The sequence below is a fragment of the Protopterus annectens genome, chromosome 10.part0 (genome assembly GCF_019279795.1).
Source record: "Protopterus annectens isolate FY-2018-M chromosome 10.part0, PAN1.0, whole genome shotgun sequence".
NCBI lineage: Eukaryota > Metazoa > Chordata > Ceratodontiformes > Protopteridae > Protopterus > Protopterus annectens.
In genome coordinates, this window is record NC_056744.1 from 119,483,016 (window position 1) to 119,503,464 (window position 20,449).

The 20,449-nt window shown below is 40.8% G+C and overlaps 1 protein-coding gene across 2 annotated transcripts in view; it reads right to left on the minus strand.

Moving 5' to 3' along the window:
• The window catches only part of PITPNC1 (phosphatidylinositol transfer protein cytoplasmic 1), a 2,469,295-nt gene that overhangs the window by 248,645 nt on the left and 2,200,201 nt on the right, over positions 1 to 20,449 (minus strand). For both annotated transcript variants that reach the window (XM_044085091.1, XM_044085092.1), the window contains exon 7: positions 18,771 to 18,926. In XM_044085091.1, coding sequence (XP_043941026.1) covers positions 18,771 to 18,926 — 156 coding nt within the window. The remainder of the gene's footprint in view (positions 1 to 18,770; positions 18,927 to 20,449) is intronic.

The window sequence follows — 20,449 nt, forward strand, 5'->3', positions numbered from 1 at the left end:
AAAGAGAGAAAGAATGATGTAGGAGTATGGAAAGGAGAAGGATGAATAGGAAGGGGGGTATTAGAAAGTGCTGACGGTTTTAATATGATCTTAGTATGGGAGTAATATAGAAAAGCAATAAAAGAGGAGGGTGTTGTAATTATATGGGTGGTGTGCAGATGCAAGAGTGTGAAAGGGAAGTAGAAGGGAGGGAATTGGTGGGGGGAGGGGTCAAGGAGGAATAAAGGTAGGAGTGTTGGGGGCGGGCGGAAATTGGGGGCAGGGTAGGGGAGCGGAGTGAGCCCGAAGGGAGAACGGAGCGGGATGGAGCAAAAGAGGTGAGTACAGCAGAAAATGTATCGGTGAAGAGCAGTTAAATGGCTGTAGAAAGAGGGTTTGTTCTGAAGTTTAAGGAGAGGTAGTACAGGCTGACCTTTATTGAGGGAGGTTTAGCATGTAGGGAAATGATATATACAGTCGTAGAATGATAAATTTAACAGTCTCTTTAGTAGAAAATAAACTTATCAGGATTGAAGTGTACAAGTAGGGTTTACTTAGGTAGATGCTGTTACTTAGTGTTTGAAGGAGATTCTAAACCTGTGTGGGGTGTATAATTTTAGTTATGGAAAACAGGAGGGCAGAGGGCATATGGTCTACGGTAGGCTGCTAGAATGCATGCACGGGAGGCCAGACTAGCACAATAGACATTACAACAAGACAATGTATAATTAGTAGTGAGCAACATACATTTAATACAATCCTGTTGGGGGGACTTTTCAACACTAGTGTTCTGATTACCAGGCAGGCTGGAAGAGTTAGGGTGTCTACAGAAGGTGACTGGATTATTCCTTTTTGCTTTGAGGCAGGGAGGGAGCACCCGGGATGTATTAATTTAATACAATCCTGCTGGGGGGACTTTTCAGCACTAGTGTTCTAATTACCAGGCAGGCTGGCAGAGTTATGGTGTCTTCAGAAGGTGGCTGGAGTATTTCTTTTTGCTTTGAGGAGGGAGGAAGCACCCAGGATGGATTCATTTAATACAATCCTGCTGGGGGGACTTTTCAGCACTAGTGTTCTAATTACCAGGCAGGCTGGCAGAGTTATGGTGTCTTCAGAAGGTGGCTGGAGTATTCCTTTTTACTTTGAGGCAGGGAGGGAGCACCTGGGACAAATTAATTTAATACAATCCTGTTGGGGGGACTTTTCAGCACTAGTGTTCTGATTACCAGGCAGGCTGGCAGAGTTAGGGTGTCTTCAGAAAATGGCTGGAGTATTCCTTTTTGCTTTGGGGCAGGGAGGGAGCACCCGGGATGGATTAATTTAATACAATCCTGTTGGGAGGACTTTTCAGCACTAGTGTTCTGATTACCAGGCAGGCTGACAGAGTTAGGCTGTCTTCAAAAGGTGGCTGAAGTATTCCTTTTTGCTTTGAGGCAGGTAGGGAGCACTTGGGACAGATTAATTTAATACAATCCTGTTAGACGGACCTTTCAGCACTAGTGTTCTGATTACCAGGCAGGCTGGCAGAGTTAGGGTGTCTTCAGAAGGTGGTTGGAGTATTCCTTTTTGCTTTGAGGCAGGGAGGGAGCAACCAGGATGGATTGATTTAATACAATCCTGCTGGGAGGACTTTTCAGCACTAGTGTTCTGATTACCAGGCAGGCTGGCAGAGATAGGGTGTCTTCAGAAGGTGGCTGGAGTATTCCTTTTTGCTTTGAGGCAGGGATGGAGCACCCGGGACGGATTACGGGAGGCGAGTCTAGCAGCCCAGAACCATGGGACTGGTACAGGAAAGCTGTGGACGCTTAGTACAGGATTTAAAAAAAAAAATAAGAAGAAGAGACGCAAAGACGTAGAGCTAGCACAGAACCTGGCTGTGTTCCTGCAGACACGCACACACAAACACCATTTTCAGCTTGAGGGCCCATAAAGACACGCAAAAAACAGTTACATGGTTCAGCCGCGAAGCTTTCAGCTCATTTTGTCTCACTGGCCATTTGTTACTTTATGCGAATGTCTGCCTCCTCCTTTTTCTTACTCACACATACTCACCAACCTTTTGTGTCAGCCTAGGCTTCCTGCCCCCGACACACAACGCCCTGTGAAAGTGATGATAACTGTGCCATATCCTTGTTTTGTAACTTTTGGATTCAGGGATACATAACATTTGTGTCTGCTCAGGGTGCATAGCTGACTTAGTGCTTAGTATATGTGTGTTTGTGATGTTGTTTTTCAAACTGTACTTTTGATATACTTTGGTCCTAGAAAGTTAGACAGTTGATTCTGAAACTGAAATGTGTTTCATTACTTTCTAACTTCTCTCCTTAATGATTTTCCAGTACAAAAGTATGAGGCCAAACAGAGGATATATGGTAACCATCAGTACTTTAGAGAGGTACTAATGTGTGAATCTATGATGCCTGAGGCCTACTGCTTGATAGAGGACATATGTATTCAAGTAATTCTCTGCTGTGACATGTTAAAGTAATTTCTGTACAAATCACGCCCCTTTTACTTGCGCACATTACCAAGTAACAACAAGTAGGGATATGCAGTTCATTCAAATTATTACACAATACACTCCAGGTTCAACACTTACCTTGTAAATCCAGCAGTTGCAACATTCTTTGTTCAGGGCTGAATCTGTGTGATGCTAGCAGTACACAGCCATTACATGGCTAGGTAAAGGTTGTGAGAGTTGACTAGCATCAATGTTAGCAAATGTATGTGCATAGGATGAAGATTTTAGCTCCTTAGGTGGTGAGTGAGTGTGCTATGCGTTGCCTCTTAGCCCATGCGAGGGCATATTGAGCATGCCTACCTCTGCCTATACCCACCACAGCTGCTGGTTCCCCTTCTGACTCCTAACCTCCATGTGGCTGTGGTGACCTTGCCATTAGTGGTGGCATGTGTGCCCCTTCCCCTTGTTAATCCTCCTGAAGCTGTTTTCTCAGGATGATGTTGTGAAGGATGGCACAGATGGTGAATACTTCAGTACACATATGTGGATTGTACTGCAGAGCTGTCCCAGGTGTATCTAGCTAGTGGAACAGCAACTTCAACAGCCCAAACACACATTATATGCTACTTCTGGATTGAGAGTGTGCCTCATTATGGCGTTCTTCATTGGGCATGTTTGCATTTCTGATGGGTGTCATCAGCCATGGTTCCAGTGCATAATCTGCATCCCCAGTAAATGGCCCTGTGGGATATCACCCCTAGTGAACATCTGATACAGTTGGGAGGTGTGCCAGACATGTGAGTTGTGGTAACTGCTTGGGTTACCAGCACACGCATTCAGGATGATTTCCCTAGCATTACAGATGAATTATCAGTTAACAGAGTGGAAGCCCGTTCTACTTATGTAGAGCCTTCCCTGTTCCCCAGGTGGTGCCTTAATTTCTATATGTGTACAATCTAGTACACTCAGTACTTCAGGATAGTGTGCTACAGGACAGAACTCCTGTATATTTGTGGCCCTGTCCTCAGGAGTATGGAGAAATATATGTGGTCACTGGTATGTTGGAGCATAGCATTCAAGAATTGATGGAGCATCCTGGATGCTGATGCCTGTGACACCCCCAGCATGTCCCCTGTTGGACTCTGAATGGTTACTGTAGCTATAATTCTAAGTGCTACACATACCTTTGTCTCCACTGGTACGGGTTCCCTTCGGTTTGCCCTGGCTCTGAATTGAGGATGACAGAGGATGTAAAGTTCCTGTAGTGTTTCTCTATCCACCATGTAGTGCTCTACAACTTCCTACCTCATGAAGAATGTAATAAGTTAAATATGGTCTGAAAATTCTATACATGAATTAAAGCAACAGCAGCCCTTAACATTCTTTCTGTGTTGACTTCTTTCTGTGGCTGTATTCCAATAGGTTTTAGAATTTGCAAGGAAAACCAGCAATGAGTCTGTCTACACAGCTACTTTATAGCTTGCTGAATAGCTCTGCCACTTGGGATTGGTTAATTAGCATACAGTTCAGCTGCTTATTCTGTAATTAGCACGCAACTGTGTTTACTGTAGTTGCACAGATCAACACACTGTGTAGAGCCGCTTAGTGAGTACAAAACAGTGTGCTACTGTGTCTGCACTGCGGCGGGACACACAAACAGTCTTAGTGGACTGGGTAGGGTTTACTGAATCTGCCCATATATCTGTATGAAAAAGGAGGAAAGCACAAGTGATGATTTACACCACAGAATGAAGGGACTGTGTGTCTATATGAAGAAGGAGGTAGGCACAAGTGATGATTTACACCACAGAATGTAGTCACTGTGTACCTATATGAATAAGGACATAGGGTAGGCACTAGTGATGATTTACACCATGGAATGCAGGCACTGTGTATTTATATGAAGAAAGAGGTAATAACAAGTGATGATTTACACCAAGGAATGTAGGCACTGTGTATCCATATGAAGAAGGAGGTAAGCACCAGTGATGATTTACACCACGGAATGCAGACACTGTATATCAATATGAAGAAGGAGGTAAGTGCAAGTGATGATTTACACCACGAAATATAGTCACTGTGTATCTATATGAATAAGGAGGTACACACTAGTGATGATTTACAGCATGGAATGCAGGTACTGTATAGCTATATGAAGAAAGAGGTAAGCACAAGTGATGATTTGCACCACAGAATGCAGGAATTGTATAGCTATATGAAGAAGGAAGTAAGCACAAGTGATGATTTACACCACGGAATGCAAGCACTATATATATATAAAGAAGAAGGTAAGCACAAGTGATGATTTACACTACAGAATGCAACCACTATATAGGTGTACAAAAAAAAAGAGGTAAGCACAAGTGATGATTTACACCATGGAATGCACGCAATGTGTAGCTATATGAAGAAGGAAGTAAGCGTAAGTGATGATTTACACCACGGAATGTTGGCACTGTGTATCTATATGAATAAGGAGGTACACACTAGTGATGATTTACAGCATGGAATGCAGGCACTGTATAGCTATATGAAGAAAGAGGTAAGCACAAGTGATGATTTGCACCACAGAATGCAGGAATTGTATAGCTATATGAAGAAGGAAGTAAGCACAAGTGATGATTTACACCACGGAATGCAAGCACTATATATATATATATATATATATAAAGAAGAAGGTAAGCACAAGCGATGATTTACACTACAGAATGCAACCACTATATAGGTGTACAAAAAAAAAGAGGTAAGCACAAGTGATGATTTACATCATGGAATGCACGCAATGTGTAGCTATATGAAGAAGGAAGTAAGCGTAAGTGATGATTTACACCACGGAATGTTGGCACTGTGTATGTATATGAATAAGGATGTAGACACTAGTGATGATTTACACCACATAATGCAGTCACTGTGTATCTATATGAAGATGGTGGTAGGCACAAGTGAGGATTTACACCATGGAAAGCAGGCACTGTGTATGTATATGAAGAAGGAGATAAGCACAAGTGATGATTTACACCACAGCATGCAGGCACTATGTATTTTTATGAAGAAAGAGGTAAGCACAAGTGGTGATTCACACCACGGAATGCAGGCACTGTGTATCTATATAAAGAAGAAGGTAAGCACAAGTGATGATTTACACCTCGGAATGTTGGCACTGTGTACGTATATGAATAAGGAGGTAAGCACAAGTGATAATTTACACCACGGAATGCAACCGCTATATAGCTATACAAAGAAAGAGGTAAGCACAAGTGATGATTTACACCATGGAATGCAGGCACTGTGTAGCTATATGAAGAAGGAAGTAAGCGTAAGTTATGATTTATACCATGGAATGTTGGCACTGTGTATGTATATGAATAAGGAGGTAGGCACTAGTGATGATTTACACCACGGAATGCAGTCACTGTGTATTTATATGAAGAGGGAGGTAGGCAGAAGTGATGATTTACACCACGGAATGCAGGAACTATATATCTATATGAAGAAAGAGGTAAGTGCAAGTGATGATTTACACGATGGAATGTAGGCACTGTGTAGCTATATGAAGAAGGAGGAAAGCATAAGTGATGATTTACACCATGGAATGCAGAAACTATATAGCTATATGAAGAAAGAGGTAAGCGCAAGTCATGATTTACACCAAGGAATGTAGGCACTGTGTATCTATATGAAGAAGGAAGTTGGCACAAATAATGATTTACACCACAGGATGCAGGCACTGTGTATCTACACAAAGAAGGATGTAAGAAGAAGCAATGATTTACAACATGGAGTGCAGCACTATTTATGTATGTATATGAAACAGGGATAAGCACTAGTGAAGGTTTACATCGTGGAGTGCAGACACTGCACTGTATATGAAGGAAGGTAAGCACAACTAATGATTTACAGCATGGATAGCAGGCACACTCTGCATATATGAAGGAGGGGGGTAACTGCAAGTAACGATTTAAACCATGGAGTGCAGGCACTCTGTACATATATGAAGTAGGGTGGTAAGTGCAAGTGATTCACACCGTGTTGTGCTGGCACTGGGTAAGTATACAAAGCAGGGGTAAGCATGAGTCATGATTTACACCATGGAGTACAGGCACTTTGTTGTATATTTTGCACGGGTCATGATTTATTTCGTGGAGTGCAGGTACTCAGTATGTACATACTACCACTACCACAAAAAAATAATAGTAATAATAATAATACTAATACTAATAATACCCATTTGTTAACCATGTAGACCCACTGGATAGCATGACCCTTTTCATGGGCAACCCAGGAGCAATGTCTGGTTATCTGACTTGCTCAAAGTCACACAATAGGCAAATGAGGGATGAGGGAATCAAACCTTGTATCATAGGAACTACAGGTCACAGCTAACACTCTATACCAACTGCCAGATATATAAATGAATATCTCAGGCTTGAACCTGGTGCATCTTGCACAAAAGGCAAAGGCAAACAGCAGGTGTAAGCACGAGCGATGATCTACTCGAAGGAGTGCAAGCACTGCGTATGTATATGAAACAGAACTCAAAGCTAGCCGTTCTAGCCTTTTTAACTTCTGCATCAGTGATGAAGATCAGTTATTGGAAAATAGGCACTGGTACACAGTAGCAAAGTCTACTTCATGTCTTATAAAAGAAACAGTGTACTTCAAAATGTGTTACTATGCTAGAAATATGCCATGGAAAGGAGATGATAGCCTCCATTATCATTAACAACGACGCTTACTATGATATGGTACAGTTACCTTAAAGACCTTATAGCATGTACCTTATTACAGTAATGGATATTGAATGCAAACAAATGTATTTTTAAAGAAAGGTTCAGATGGAATCATTAAATGTAATTATTTATGTATTTTATGGTTTACATTTGTGCTACTGCATTTAGATTAACTATAAGTATGCTAGGGTACAAATTAATGAGCTTGTACAGATATATATTTATTAACTAGTGAACTTTTTCAAAAGTATAATATTTGGGAATATTTTTTTGAGAAAAACAATGAAAAAGTTTAGCATGCAACCTCATTTGCTTTTCCATCCCAATACATTATGCAGAAAGATGTCAGAGATAAACATTTAAAATATATTGATGAAGCACAATACAAATAGCTCTGTTGTGTGATATGTGGGTCATTTGAAATGCATTATTTCCAGGACCTAAAAACCCAATGGACCACTTCATTCTTTGCACTGTTTGACTGTCTTAATGTAATATCAGTACATCAAACAATCCGTCATCTCTGGATTTCATACATTTTTAATATTTACTCCATATAAGCAGTAAATGCATGAGTCTGATGCCTTTCTAGCATAAACAGTGTGAATAGATCTGGCCCACTCACGACAGGCTCTCAGCTGGGCAGAGCCCATCATGAAAAAGGCAGAAAGACATTTAAGTTATTTATGCATATTTCAATACATACCACATTTTGGGCCCTGTCCAGTACTGATAGGATTATCAGACATCAGTGTTTGACTAAGGCTTTGCCAGTTGAAATACCAGACATTCCTATTTTTCTTTACATTTTCTGCAGTTCTGCTTGTAGCAGCTAATCAGTTAACCTCAAGGATGACAGTCTTGCTCATTCTTTCTACCAGTTTCACTTTACTGCCACTAAACTAAATACAACATTACATGAGGCAAACTTAAAAATGGTGGAAAATCTAGGGAAAAGGAAGAACGCTAAGACTGGCCCTCCTGGTAGGACATTTTCTGGATGACAGCATGCATTTAGTGGTGTCTGCAGTTTGACCTGGAGCAGTGGTTATTGCTGGGAATAATCATTCTCTGTAAATGTTTACTCTTCTAGAACTTCAGCTGGTCCGTTGACAACATAGTCTGTCCCTGAATCTGGGTCAAAAGTACTGCAGGTAGAAATCCAGCCACTGTAACTAAATGTTTTATAATTTCAATGTTGTTTACTTCTTACACAGCACTTTGAGGAAACAAAAACTGATTTGTGTCCATCTTGTCATCATTTTAAATATTTGTGGTTAAAAAAGCATTACTTGAGTTCAACTGAATAATATACATGGGCAATGATCTAGAGCAACATTCAACATTTCCCCAAATGAAAGCTGAACAGACAGAGCAATATGTTTTATTTGATAAACTGCAAAGGAAAAGAAAGGTTGAATGAATTGTGCAATGGTACATTGGCTTTGCAAAAGGTCTAGATGTTAAGATTAAGCAAGTGAGTAGGTCAACTAAATTTTGGGGGTGACCTTAGCCTCATTTTTTTTTAATCTGGTCAGTATGGCATGAAACTTCCCTTAGTTGCTGTGGTACAGGACAAATTGATCATGAAAACAATGCAATCCAGAAAGCTTGAGTCAGGTGTGGTATCCCACCTCTGACAAGAGGGTGACAGGACTAACAAGAAACAGAGTATAAAGGATTAGTCCACATAAAATCACTTTTTTAAAACAAGAAACATCTTTATTACATTATCACTTACAAAATTAGGCAATCATACATTTATATAAATGACATAATTTTAGTTGCAAACATTATACATCACTTATAGTCTATCCAGTCATTGTTAGTCACATTTTACATAACTCATTCACATCTGCTTTCTTTTAAACCTCATTCCTCCTCTGCACGTATTGTTCCCACAATTCCATTTTTCTTTTCTCAGTTAAAATCACTTCAGCTAGCAGACCAAGGAGACTCTCTCTCTCTCTCTCTCTCTCTCTCTGATGCCCTCCCTGCGGGAGGAATAAAGATACCTTTTCAAGTAGTTTATTCAGTTAAGTAGGTAGATGGATGAGTGTACTTGCAAGGAGAGCAAGCTCCCATAACATATATGTCCCAACTCCATAGTTGAACAACAGTGAGAAAAAGGACAAATTCCAGGTTCAATGAAAACTACTTTCATGGAGTTTGTTTCCCAATATCAAGACTCAAAGAAAGTTCTCAAACAGCTGTCATGTACCCCCTACTTGCACAACACATTAGATAATGATTAACAATCTGCATTCAAACTGGAACCTTAGTTTGAGAGACAGCCTTGCAGAACTATCTGCAAATATATAGAGCTGAGTACACTTTTCTGTATTATTCTGTATTATAGAGCTAAATTGTTTGCTTAGATATCTGTTGTATATATATATATATATAGAGAGAGAGAGAACGAACAGTATATATTTTTTGGCTTTATAATTTGCACATTCCTCACATCTGTGTTGAAACTCCCCCCCCCCCCTCATTTCCTGCCCTGTCTTCAGCTATATAATTGAGCTAGTGTTGTGTGTCCTGCTAATTAACAATCTGCATTCACACTGGAACCTTAGTTTGAGAGACAGCCTTACAGAACTATCTGCAAATATATAGAGCTGAGTATACTTTTCTGTATTATTCTGTATTATAGAGCTAAATTGTTTGCTTAGATATCTGTTGTATATATATATATATATATATATATATAGAGAGAGAGAGAGAGAGAACAGTATATATTTTTGGCTTTATAATTTTCACATTCCTCACATCTGTGTTGAAACTGTTTTTCCCCAAACCCCCTCCCAGTTCTTGTTTGTAGTTTAAATTTGGTGGCTTTTGCAGTGCCCACCCTACTGTAGATTTGATCTAAGACACTCCCCCAGGCCCATCTCTTTACCACATTCTACCTAATTAACCCTTTCTGCACTTGCTTTTAGTCCTTTTTAATTTAATTACATTTTTTCAAACTGTGTGTGGACTAATATTGCTACATATTCAAGTGTGCCAGCTTGCACTGCATGAGAATTGTATTTACTACTACTTTTGCTACTTTTCTGGAAAAAAAAAATTCATCTGCTTTTACTGTACTTGTGTTTCTTCCTACTTTATTTTGCTTTTGTGTCATCTTAAAAGTACTCAATTGTATTTATTACTGCTTGGTGTAACTCATTCTAAGCCTTTTAGTTTCAACACTTGGGCTTCAGAGCAGTTGTTTTACATTGAGAGGGTTTGTGGTCTGCACTGTAGTGGCAGAACAGGTAGCTTACATCCTTCTAAGTTGGGAACTGCTGATTGAGGGCTCAGTGTCTGTTATTCTAAAAGTGTATTAATTCTGGTTTAAGCACTTGGGCTTTCAGGCCAGTTATTTTACATTAAGAGGGTTCGTGGTCTGCACTCTTGTGGGAGGAGAGGCTGGACTCTGCCCTTCTGAGCTGGGAATTTCTGGTTAAAGGCTTATAGTGCATGCATATCTGAACTGCTTCTTACTGAAATTGGTACACCTTGTTTGCTGTAGCATAGACTACATCCAGGCCTGCTGAATCTAGCTTTGTTTGTATAACTTGAGCACTAATCCAGACATTATTTAAAGTATCCAGTTGTATTTATTACTGCTTGGTAGTAACTTGATTAAAGTGTAGCTATCATTCTAAGTCTTTTGGATTAAGCACTTGGGCCTCAGACCAGTTGTTTTACATTAGGAAGGTTTGTGGCATGCACTGTGGTGGCAGGACAGGTAGCTTTCATCCTTCTAAGTTGGGAACTGCTGATTGAGAGCTCAGTGTCTGTTATTCCTAAAGTGTATTAGTTCTGGTTTTTGCACTTGGGCTTCAGGCCAGTTATTTTACATTAAGAAGGTTCGTGGTCTGCACTCTTGTGGGAGGAGAGGCTGGACTCTGCCCTTCTGAGCTGGGAATTTCTGGTTAAAGGTTTATAGTGCCTGCATATTTGAACTGTTTCTTACTGAAATTGGTACACCTTGTTTGCTGTAGCATTGACTAGATCCAGGCCTACTGAATCTAGCTTTGTTTGTATGCTTGTTGTTTGTTTGCTTGTTATTTCCCTGGAACGCTAATTCCACCTAAAACACGGCTTCTCAGTACTTCTGTGGATCCCTAGTGATATCTGCATTGCTTACTGTACTTATTTCTTTGTTTCACTTGAAAGAAAGTTTCTGTTTGTCGTTTTTGCATTTAAGTTACCTGTAACACATTGCACTTAAGTTACCTGGCACTTGCTCACCAAAGCAATTATATAAGTCAGCACTAAAAATTAAAAGCACTACACCCTCACTCCCCATTGGCCCTTGTTTTCAATTATAAAGGAATTCCCAGTATTATTCTAGCATGTCCAAAGGACAGTTGTCAATCTCCTCTCCGGTCCAGCTGGTAAACCTGGGAATCTTGAGGCAATGTTACAACTGCATCATGTACACAGACAACCCTCTCCTCCTCCAAACAAATTCCAACACATATGAGAGATGCAACCATATAGCCAAACTGGAGGCTAAGCTCTCTCAACTCAGTACTGGCATAACCAGTCAGGAGGAGAAGGAAACCACGCTCACTACAATTCCAGTCTCACATAGACCTACCATGACAACAAACCAAACACATAATCAAACAAAAACATACTCAGAGGCTCTAAATAAAGATCTGGCTAAGCAGCAGAGACCTCCAAAGCAGACACCCAAGCAACCGCTACCCCAAAACAAAACACGTGCAACACATATCTCACAAAGCCAGTGTGCCGAACAGTCACAGTCCTTAAGGCTAAACAACACACCTGATACACTTGTAATAGGTGACTCTATCGTCAGGAACACTGACGTCCCGCTCACCAGGCTGAACAAGGAGAAGGTCACGGTGAGCAGCCTGTCGGGCACTAGGATCCTCCACATAACACAAGCACTCAGGTCACTCCAAGGCAAGTACAAATATGACTCGGTCATTGTCCATGCTGGTGTGAATGGCCTGAGACATACCTCCCTGGACTACATGAAAAGAGACATAGAGGAGCTCTCTGAGCATGTAGCCCAGGCCGGTATGACCCTGACCTTGAGTAGCATCTTACCCTCACCAAGAATGATGCCACAATATGAAGACAAGATGATCAATTTCAACAATTGGCTTAAGTACTGGTGTCATTCAAAGGGGATCCAATGCCTGTCAGCCTGGGATGATATGCTCGACAAGCCACGATGCTTCGCTAGGGACGGCTTGCACCTGTCACCCCTGGGCTTTCGGATATTGGCAAAGGCTCTTGCTACCCCCATAGTGCCTTTTAGGCAAGGCTCAAAAGACAAACCCACCTCCATAGGTATCACAAGGGATAAGAAACTAAGAGTAATGCTACTCAACACCAGAAGTCTAAACCTCAAGATGCACGCACTTGAAACTCTCCTTAGCATGGAGAACATCGATATCTGTGCAGTAACAGAAACCTGGTTCAGGGCTCCCGAGAGCACCCCAGCACTACCAGGTTATACCTCATACCATGCTTTTCGGCCCCAAAACTTGGACCGAACCACAAAAGGAGGGGGAGTATCGATATTCATCAAAGATACCCACACCTCCAGGTTGGTGGCAAAGCACGAAGCATCAGAGACTATCCATGTGCAACTAACAGTGGGTAAAACTGCCTTCCAGTTTATAGCCTGCTGCAGTCCAACCTCCCAAACTCAGGAACCCCACTCGGCCTTCCTGAGAACACTGGAAAATATGAAGGTCTCTCCAAACACCATTATATTGGGCGACTTTAACTACCCAAACATAGACTGGGAGCATTACTCTAGCTCCAACACCCTAGCCCAAAGGTTCCTAGAATTCATAAAGTCAAATGCTATGGAACAACTTGTTACCACTCCCACAAGAGGGGAAAACATACTGAACCTGATCATCACCAACATGGGGACTCTATGCTCCAGACCAGAAGTGTATCCCTCACTGGTAAGATCAGACCATAAACTGATCTCACTGGATATTCACATCCCGACCCCACCCCCTGCCCAGAAAACCACAGTGAAAAACCTCTCTAAAGCAAATTTCACACTCCTCAAAATCGAGGTGGAATCCTTCAAAGCCCCCGGGCCTGTGGAAAATACGGCCCAGACCGCAGAATCCTTTATAAATGCATTCTATGAACACCTTCAGGAATGCATGGATCATGCAATCCCAAATAAAACCAAGACCCAATCCTCCAAAGGCAGACGTCCTGTCTGGTGGACCCCAGCCATAAACAAACTATACAATAGAAGGAGGAAGCTACTGCATGACAGAGCAAAATCCCAAAAAGGGAAGACATCTCTGATCAGTATTAGCAAAAAACTAAGGGCACTCATAAAATCGTCTAAGGCCAGCTTCAAGAGAAAAATTGCACAGGACACTAAGGATAATCACAAGGCTTTCTTTAGTTATGTTAGGAACCTGGGTGGGAATTCCCAGATATGCTCAGAATTAATCCAAAATGACAAAAAAAACACCGAACCCACAGACATTGCCAACATCCTAGCTGACAGGTTCAGCGCAAACTTCTCCCCCCCCTCCCCACCAAAAGGGCAAATATCTATCCCAGCAGAGTGCTGCCCCCCTGACATCTCAGATGCTCAGGTAAGAGCCGCCCTCTCCAAAGCAAAAAACACAGCATCAATGGGACCAGACAGTGTCCCGGGTTGCATCCTACATGAACTCCAAGAAGAGCTAAACCCAAACATAAAACTACTGTTCAATCTCAGCCTTACTACAGGATATGTACCCAAAGAGTGGCGTACAGCAACAGTGTTCCCTCTCCACAAAGGTGGTGCCTCAACGGACCCTGGAAACTATCGCCCCATAAGCCTGACTAGCTTGGTCTGCAAAGCTATGGAAAGGATCATCATGGACCTCATAAATAAAGATATTGGGGACCTACAGACACTGGTTCCTACCCAGTTTGGCTTTGTTAAGGGCAGATCCTGCCTCTTAAACCTGGTCAACTTCTTTGAAACAGTCACCAAGGCCATTGATGAAGGGAAGGTGGTCCACACAGCCTACCTGGACCTCGCAAAAGCCTTCGATACAATACCCCACTCGGGCATTATAGATAAGCTCACCAACTTAAATATAAACCCCTATGTCACTAGATGGGTTGCAAACTGGCTCAAGGACAGAACCCACATGGTTAGAATTGCTGGAGCCATGTCAGACTCCAAACCAGTTACAAGTGGCGTCCCACAAGGCTCAGTCCTGGGACATCTCTTTTTCGGTATATATTTCTCGGAGGTACAGGCCAACACAGAAGGACTGTGGCTGACCAAGTTCGCAGATGACTGCAAACTGGGCGCCATAATCGACTCTCCAGCCGACACAAGCATCCTCCAAAAGGGCCTCATAGAAACAGACAACTGGTGCCAGAGCCATGGCCTCAAGCTAAACGCCAAAAGTGTATAGTCATCCCTTTGGCAAAAACAAAGTGCCCACAAATTACCACATAGGTGGCAATCCATTAAGTACAGAAGAAGTAATTAGGGACCTGGGGACCCAAGTTGATAGCAATCTCTCATTTGACAACCACGTGGCCAAAGTGGTTAGAAAAACATTTTATATAGCCCACCTAATCATGAAGGGATTCACATCTAGATTAGGGGAGGTCATCGTGCCTCTTTACTCATCCCTCATCAGGCCCATAATCGAGTACAATGCCCCTTTGGGATGTACCTTACCAAACACCTGCAGCAACTGGAAAGACCCCAAAAGTACCTCACCAAGAGGATCAAAGGGCTCAAACAGATGCCATATGCTGCCCGGTTAAAGAAACTCCAGCTCTACTCAGTGGCATACCGCCTGCTCAGAGGCAACCTGTGCCTGACGTATAAAGCCATGTCCAACCCGGAATTAAGGGACATGCTGCACCTCAAAAAATCCAAATCCCATCGAGATACACGCTCGAGAGACTTGAACCTCAGCACTGAAATAAATAGGACATGCTGGAGGGACAGATTCATAACCCAGAGGCACCCTTCACTCTGGAATAAAATCCCAGTCCAGGTTAGGCAGAGTCCCTCATTGACTCTCTTCAAGAGGAATCTTGATGAATGGATGGGAGATCATAGGTTTACCCCGGGTATCACTTCTGTGTCACTGTTAGACAGAGGCACAGTATACTAACTTCGAAAAAGGGCATAGCAAAATTAATTTAAAATGGGTGGCAAAAGCCAAACATACTCTGGCTAGGCTTATAAATGCCCTAGGGCAGATAGCCTAGTATGAACCTATGAACCTATTAACCTATACACTACAACACAATATGGTATATGCTACTACTGTTACTTTTTTATCTGTTTATCCTATCAAAACTTTTACCTCAGCAAGCTTTTTTCCTCACCTTGGACATAAGTATTTTAGACATTAAACTTCATTTTATTGAATGAAATGTTGAATAAGCATATATATATATATATATATATATATATATATATATATATATATATATATATATATATAACTTGCTAAAATGGTTTTGCTGCTGGAAGCTTGCTAATGTGGTGGATCTGGCAGCACTTATTGTATTCTGCAGTTTCTTCACATTTTTGTATTCTGCCTACAACATTCTTCTGACTTTTTGCTTTTTATTTGTTGCATGTGATGTTTGCCTGCATTATACTACTGAAGACAGACTGCTCACACTGTGAACAGTATTCTGACATTAGCAATATTTTTTGCATGATTTTTTCTGAAGAGGAAATGTAGTTCACACAGAAAGTGAGGTAAAGAATTAATGTTTATCCTATAAAAATGTTGATTTGGGCATTTTGCTTCTGACAGGGATTTTTTTTTAACATAGAAGGTTATTAACATGGCTGTCTTTCTGCCACCACTACCAGCTCTGGCTACACCAAACACTGAGAGAGAGACAGAGAGAGAGAGAGAGAGAGAGACGGAGAGAGTGAGATGGTACTGCACTGTACAGCACCAAGGACTGTGATTTTGAAACAAGAATAAACCATCAGAACAGGCAAGGAGAAGGATGATCGTGTTTCTGAAAGAGTGCTGGACAGTGCCATGAATTAGACTGCCTCCTAGTGGTAGTATTGGGACAGATCATTCAGCAACAGAAAACTCATGGGTACCCAGTGTGTGCCATGACCTTCTAAAGCTTTTGTATATGCTGTAAATGTTCACATTTTTCCATTTTACTGAGGAAGAAAGAGGCGATTAAAGAAACAATGACACAGAAAGCAGGCACCATAGAATAGAGTTTTTTTTTTTTTAAGAAAGCCACCACTACATTATACAGTTTTTGGCTTTGACTATGCCCCAGAAGTTCCAGGTTCAAATAGCAGCCTGGGTACAGCTGCACTGCCATACAGGGATAAAGCCCTGACTTTAGTCAAGGTGACTTGAGTTTGATTACCTGATGGAAGTGTTTGTGGAGGATGAGTGTGCAAAGCCACTGCTAGCTCGCCCATCTTAGAGGGAGTTAGGCAGCACTGGCTCGCCCCTGTGGTGACTTATAGTGGAATTACTAGGTTTTTGGATCCATCCAGCATGATAGTGTGAGTATGTGTTATCCATTTGGAATTCACATAGCTGAGGAAGCATACAGAGGCATGATTCCTGTGGCAGGGCAGCCATAATATTTATTTATTTATTTATATATTTATTTATATTTGTTGATATAACTCCTACATCTACCAAGAGGGAGGGTGTGTCATCATGAAAGAGGTAAGTTGCTTCATAAGAGCAGTAATCTGTCCTACTCTCTAGCACCTGACCTTGGTCAATGGGGAATGAATGGGGGACTGGGTTAGCCATGTGGGAAGAAATTAGCTGTAGGCCTCTTACATAGCCTGGGAATACACAACTCTTGGCCCATGAAATCAATGGTCATTTGGGTGAGGGCTGGTCCTGTGTAGAGGAGGACAGCCCAAGTGTTGGAGCAGCCAGCTAAGAATGGATGGGAATCATCATCTCAAGAATGACTAACCCATCCAGGGTCACTGAGTGGGGGGTGGGGTGGGGGTGGTAATGTATCACATAAACATAAATCACTGGGGAGAGTAAGTCCACTTAAGAGCACAGTGAAAGGACCTGTAAATGTGGACTGTGCACTTGTACAAATTCCAGAGTAGGAGGTACTGTTCTACCATACAGAGAGAGGTTGTTGGAGCACACAATACTTCTCCTAACCACTGCTAGATGATGGCCATATTCCCTAGCTCCTGCTTACCTCTACCACTGTCCTAGGATTACAGAATATGGAAGAAATAAAGGGGTTAATAAGGGACAGGGCTTGATGGTATATTCAGAGGAGAGTGGGAGGGCCAAAGGATACATAACCATAGGGAACTGCACAAGTCCAGAATGATAGACACTGAAGACTATTAATGTTTTCTCTTCTAAATAATTATTCTAAAAGGAGATGTACCTGGCCAGAGATAAGGCATTCTTAACTTTTACTAAGACTGAACTCATCGACATAGACAGAATTATCCTCTTTGCAGAATAATGTTATTCATTATAAAAAAAAAATAAAATAAAAAAAAACAAAAACAAACAAAAAAAAAAAACAAGTAAATCATCTTTGGGGCAACTTGAGATGCTCTATCATACAAGTAATTTTACATTGTCATGGTGTTTTTGAAGCCCACCTTAGGCCATTTCACTGAAGTCCCACTGCCCTTCTTCATACCTCTCAAATTATTTATCCAAGAATTCTGGATAAAAATAGTGAGATGGGAGACAAAGGTCCAAAATCACAGACCATGTTTAAATATTTTCAGTTAAAAAGTTAACAGAACAACAGGTTTTGCATCAAGGTATTTTCTCAACAATACAAAGTATGAAAGTCTAAAGTGTCATTACCTGCTGACTGTAATCTCCACTGATTTACCAGAAAATCAACAATTTTATGATGGCAAAAATATGAGGCAAATCAGGGATACTTGGCAAAATCAGGGACAGCTGTGGAGGTACATCTATCTTTTCTTAGAGATGTCTCCTGACTTTATTTCCTATTTACCACTGCAGCTAAGTAGGGGAAAGGTCTGCAAATGTCTGTGCACAGAAAATGAAGGAAAATGCACTTTCTTTGGTTACTGAGCAGAGCACTGTCTAGTTACACAGCTAAGAGAAATTGCACAAACCAGACTAAGAGTATCCTTCTTTACTAATATATATTTTTTAATTTCTAATTTTCCTACTTAAATTATTATATATCCACAAAAATAATAAAAAGGAATGACATATACTGCCACTGTAATGTTTGCACGTTCAGAAAAGGTCTGTCCTTCTGACTCACACCCAGTGATCTGAACTCCATTATGAACATAGGTCAATGGCAATGTGACAGTGATCTGGTTCCTGCTAAATTAATTTTCATCTGTGACTTACACATTCTTGCCTCTAAACCATTATGACCAATAACCACTCATTAAGTTAATTCATTCACTGCACAGACAGTGATAAAATGGCCACCTGGCAGATAATCAGAAAAATGATTAACTAAAAATGAATACAACCATATTTCATTAAATATTAAAATAGTATTGGATATGAACAGCATTTCAGTAGTCGACGAATACCATATCATACACAGTGCCAACATGATCTTCCACTCACCTTGTGTACAAACTGTTCTACTCTTGTCTGGAGCCCCCAGACTTCAAATTTGACTGTCACTAGTTTATAGGAGCACATAATTGGATCTTGTGTATCCCGCCAGCCTTCTTTCAGGAGGCCTCGTCCTGTCTTTTCTGACAAAAAATATCTAAGATCCTGCAAAAAGAGATGAGAGAATTTTCATTTTATTTTTAGTAAGCTGAACCTATCAGTTGTGAGTAATCATGAGCATTAAAAGCAAAACAATTTATCACCAAATTAGTAGGTAATTAAAAAACATCTGCTCGTTTACCATGACAGTGTACCATTAAAATGTCTAAAAATAGTATCTGCAGTTCAGACCACAGAAATGTAAAGAATGTTGTTCACGATTCTAATATGCCACCAGATAAATTTACTTCAGTAACATTTTATTTTATTATATTTATTTATTTGTTTATGTATCCTTTGTTGACTGGGTTAGTCACACTAGGCTAGTAGCCTCTTTTCAGGGGAGACCTGAGACTGTACTTATACTACTAAGGGAAATTTAGCCAGGGCAACAGGGAACTTCCCCTCCTCATCAGCATATGGAGACACATTGGGATGTTACACTTCATGTCTTCCAGTCCTGGTGCATAGGCGGCTCAGAAAAACAGGAAATCGAAAAATGAACATGGAGGACGAAGAAGGTGTTTCAAAGGTGTTGGGAATGACTATAACTGTTGGTCAAACAGCAGACAGATTAAATGCAGCAAAAGATAAGTCAGGTGCTAAACGGAGCAAGGAGAATGGAAAGAAGATGAACGAAAAGGCAGGAGAGCTTGTTCAAGGGCAGGAAAAAGTGTCTGAAGAGTGCAAAATAGATTCAGAGGAATTATTTCAGCAAAACCTGTTTGCAACAGAACCTATAACTCAAGTGTATGTTGTTACAACTCTTCAGTCAGGGGGTTGTGGGATGTATATTTAAAGGAGTTAACTGAACAAAGTGAACCAGAAAGAAAAAAAGGCAGTATTGGGGGGGGGGGGGCAAAATAATGGATAGAATACAAGAGGAGGAAGTACAAGAAATAAAGACAGAAAAAAAAATCATATTTACAAACTGTAAGAGAAGGTGAAAGAAAAGATGAAACGAAAATGTAAGTGAGAAAAAACATTGTGTAAGAATAACTAGTAAAACAGAAAAAGAGCTTGACAGGCATGAAATACAAGAGTGTGTCTTATCACCACTGGGTATTGAACCCACAGAGGCAAGAGCATTTATTTGTATTAATAAAGACTCTTTTGGTGACATTTTTTCAAAAAAGCACAGTATATGGAGAAATTCTTAGAGCAATATGAAAAAAAAGGAATGATAGTCCTTGGAACTTATACGTTACACAGGCATTTAATAGATAAGCAAAAAAGAGAATGTGCATACAATTTTGTACAGAGGTTGAAAGAGACACTTTAAGATACTACGTTAAGAATGTGTGCAGAGAAGTAATGGACATTACAAAGATTTATGACAACAGAGGTTTATGGGCTGGGGGTTGGGAATGTGGAATTATACTGCAAGTGCAAAATGAAAAAATAATACAGGTGCCTAGTATAATTAATGTGGAAGAGAACAGGGGTTTGGTGAGATACTGGGGACAACCAAAGACATGTTTTTTTTCTGTGGCAAAAATGACCATTTAATTAATAATTGTGATAAAAGA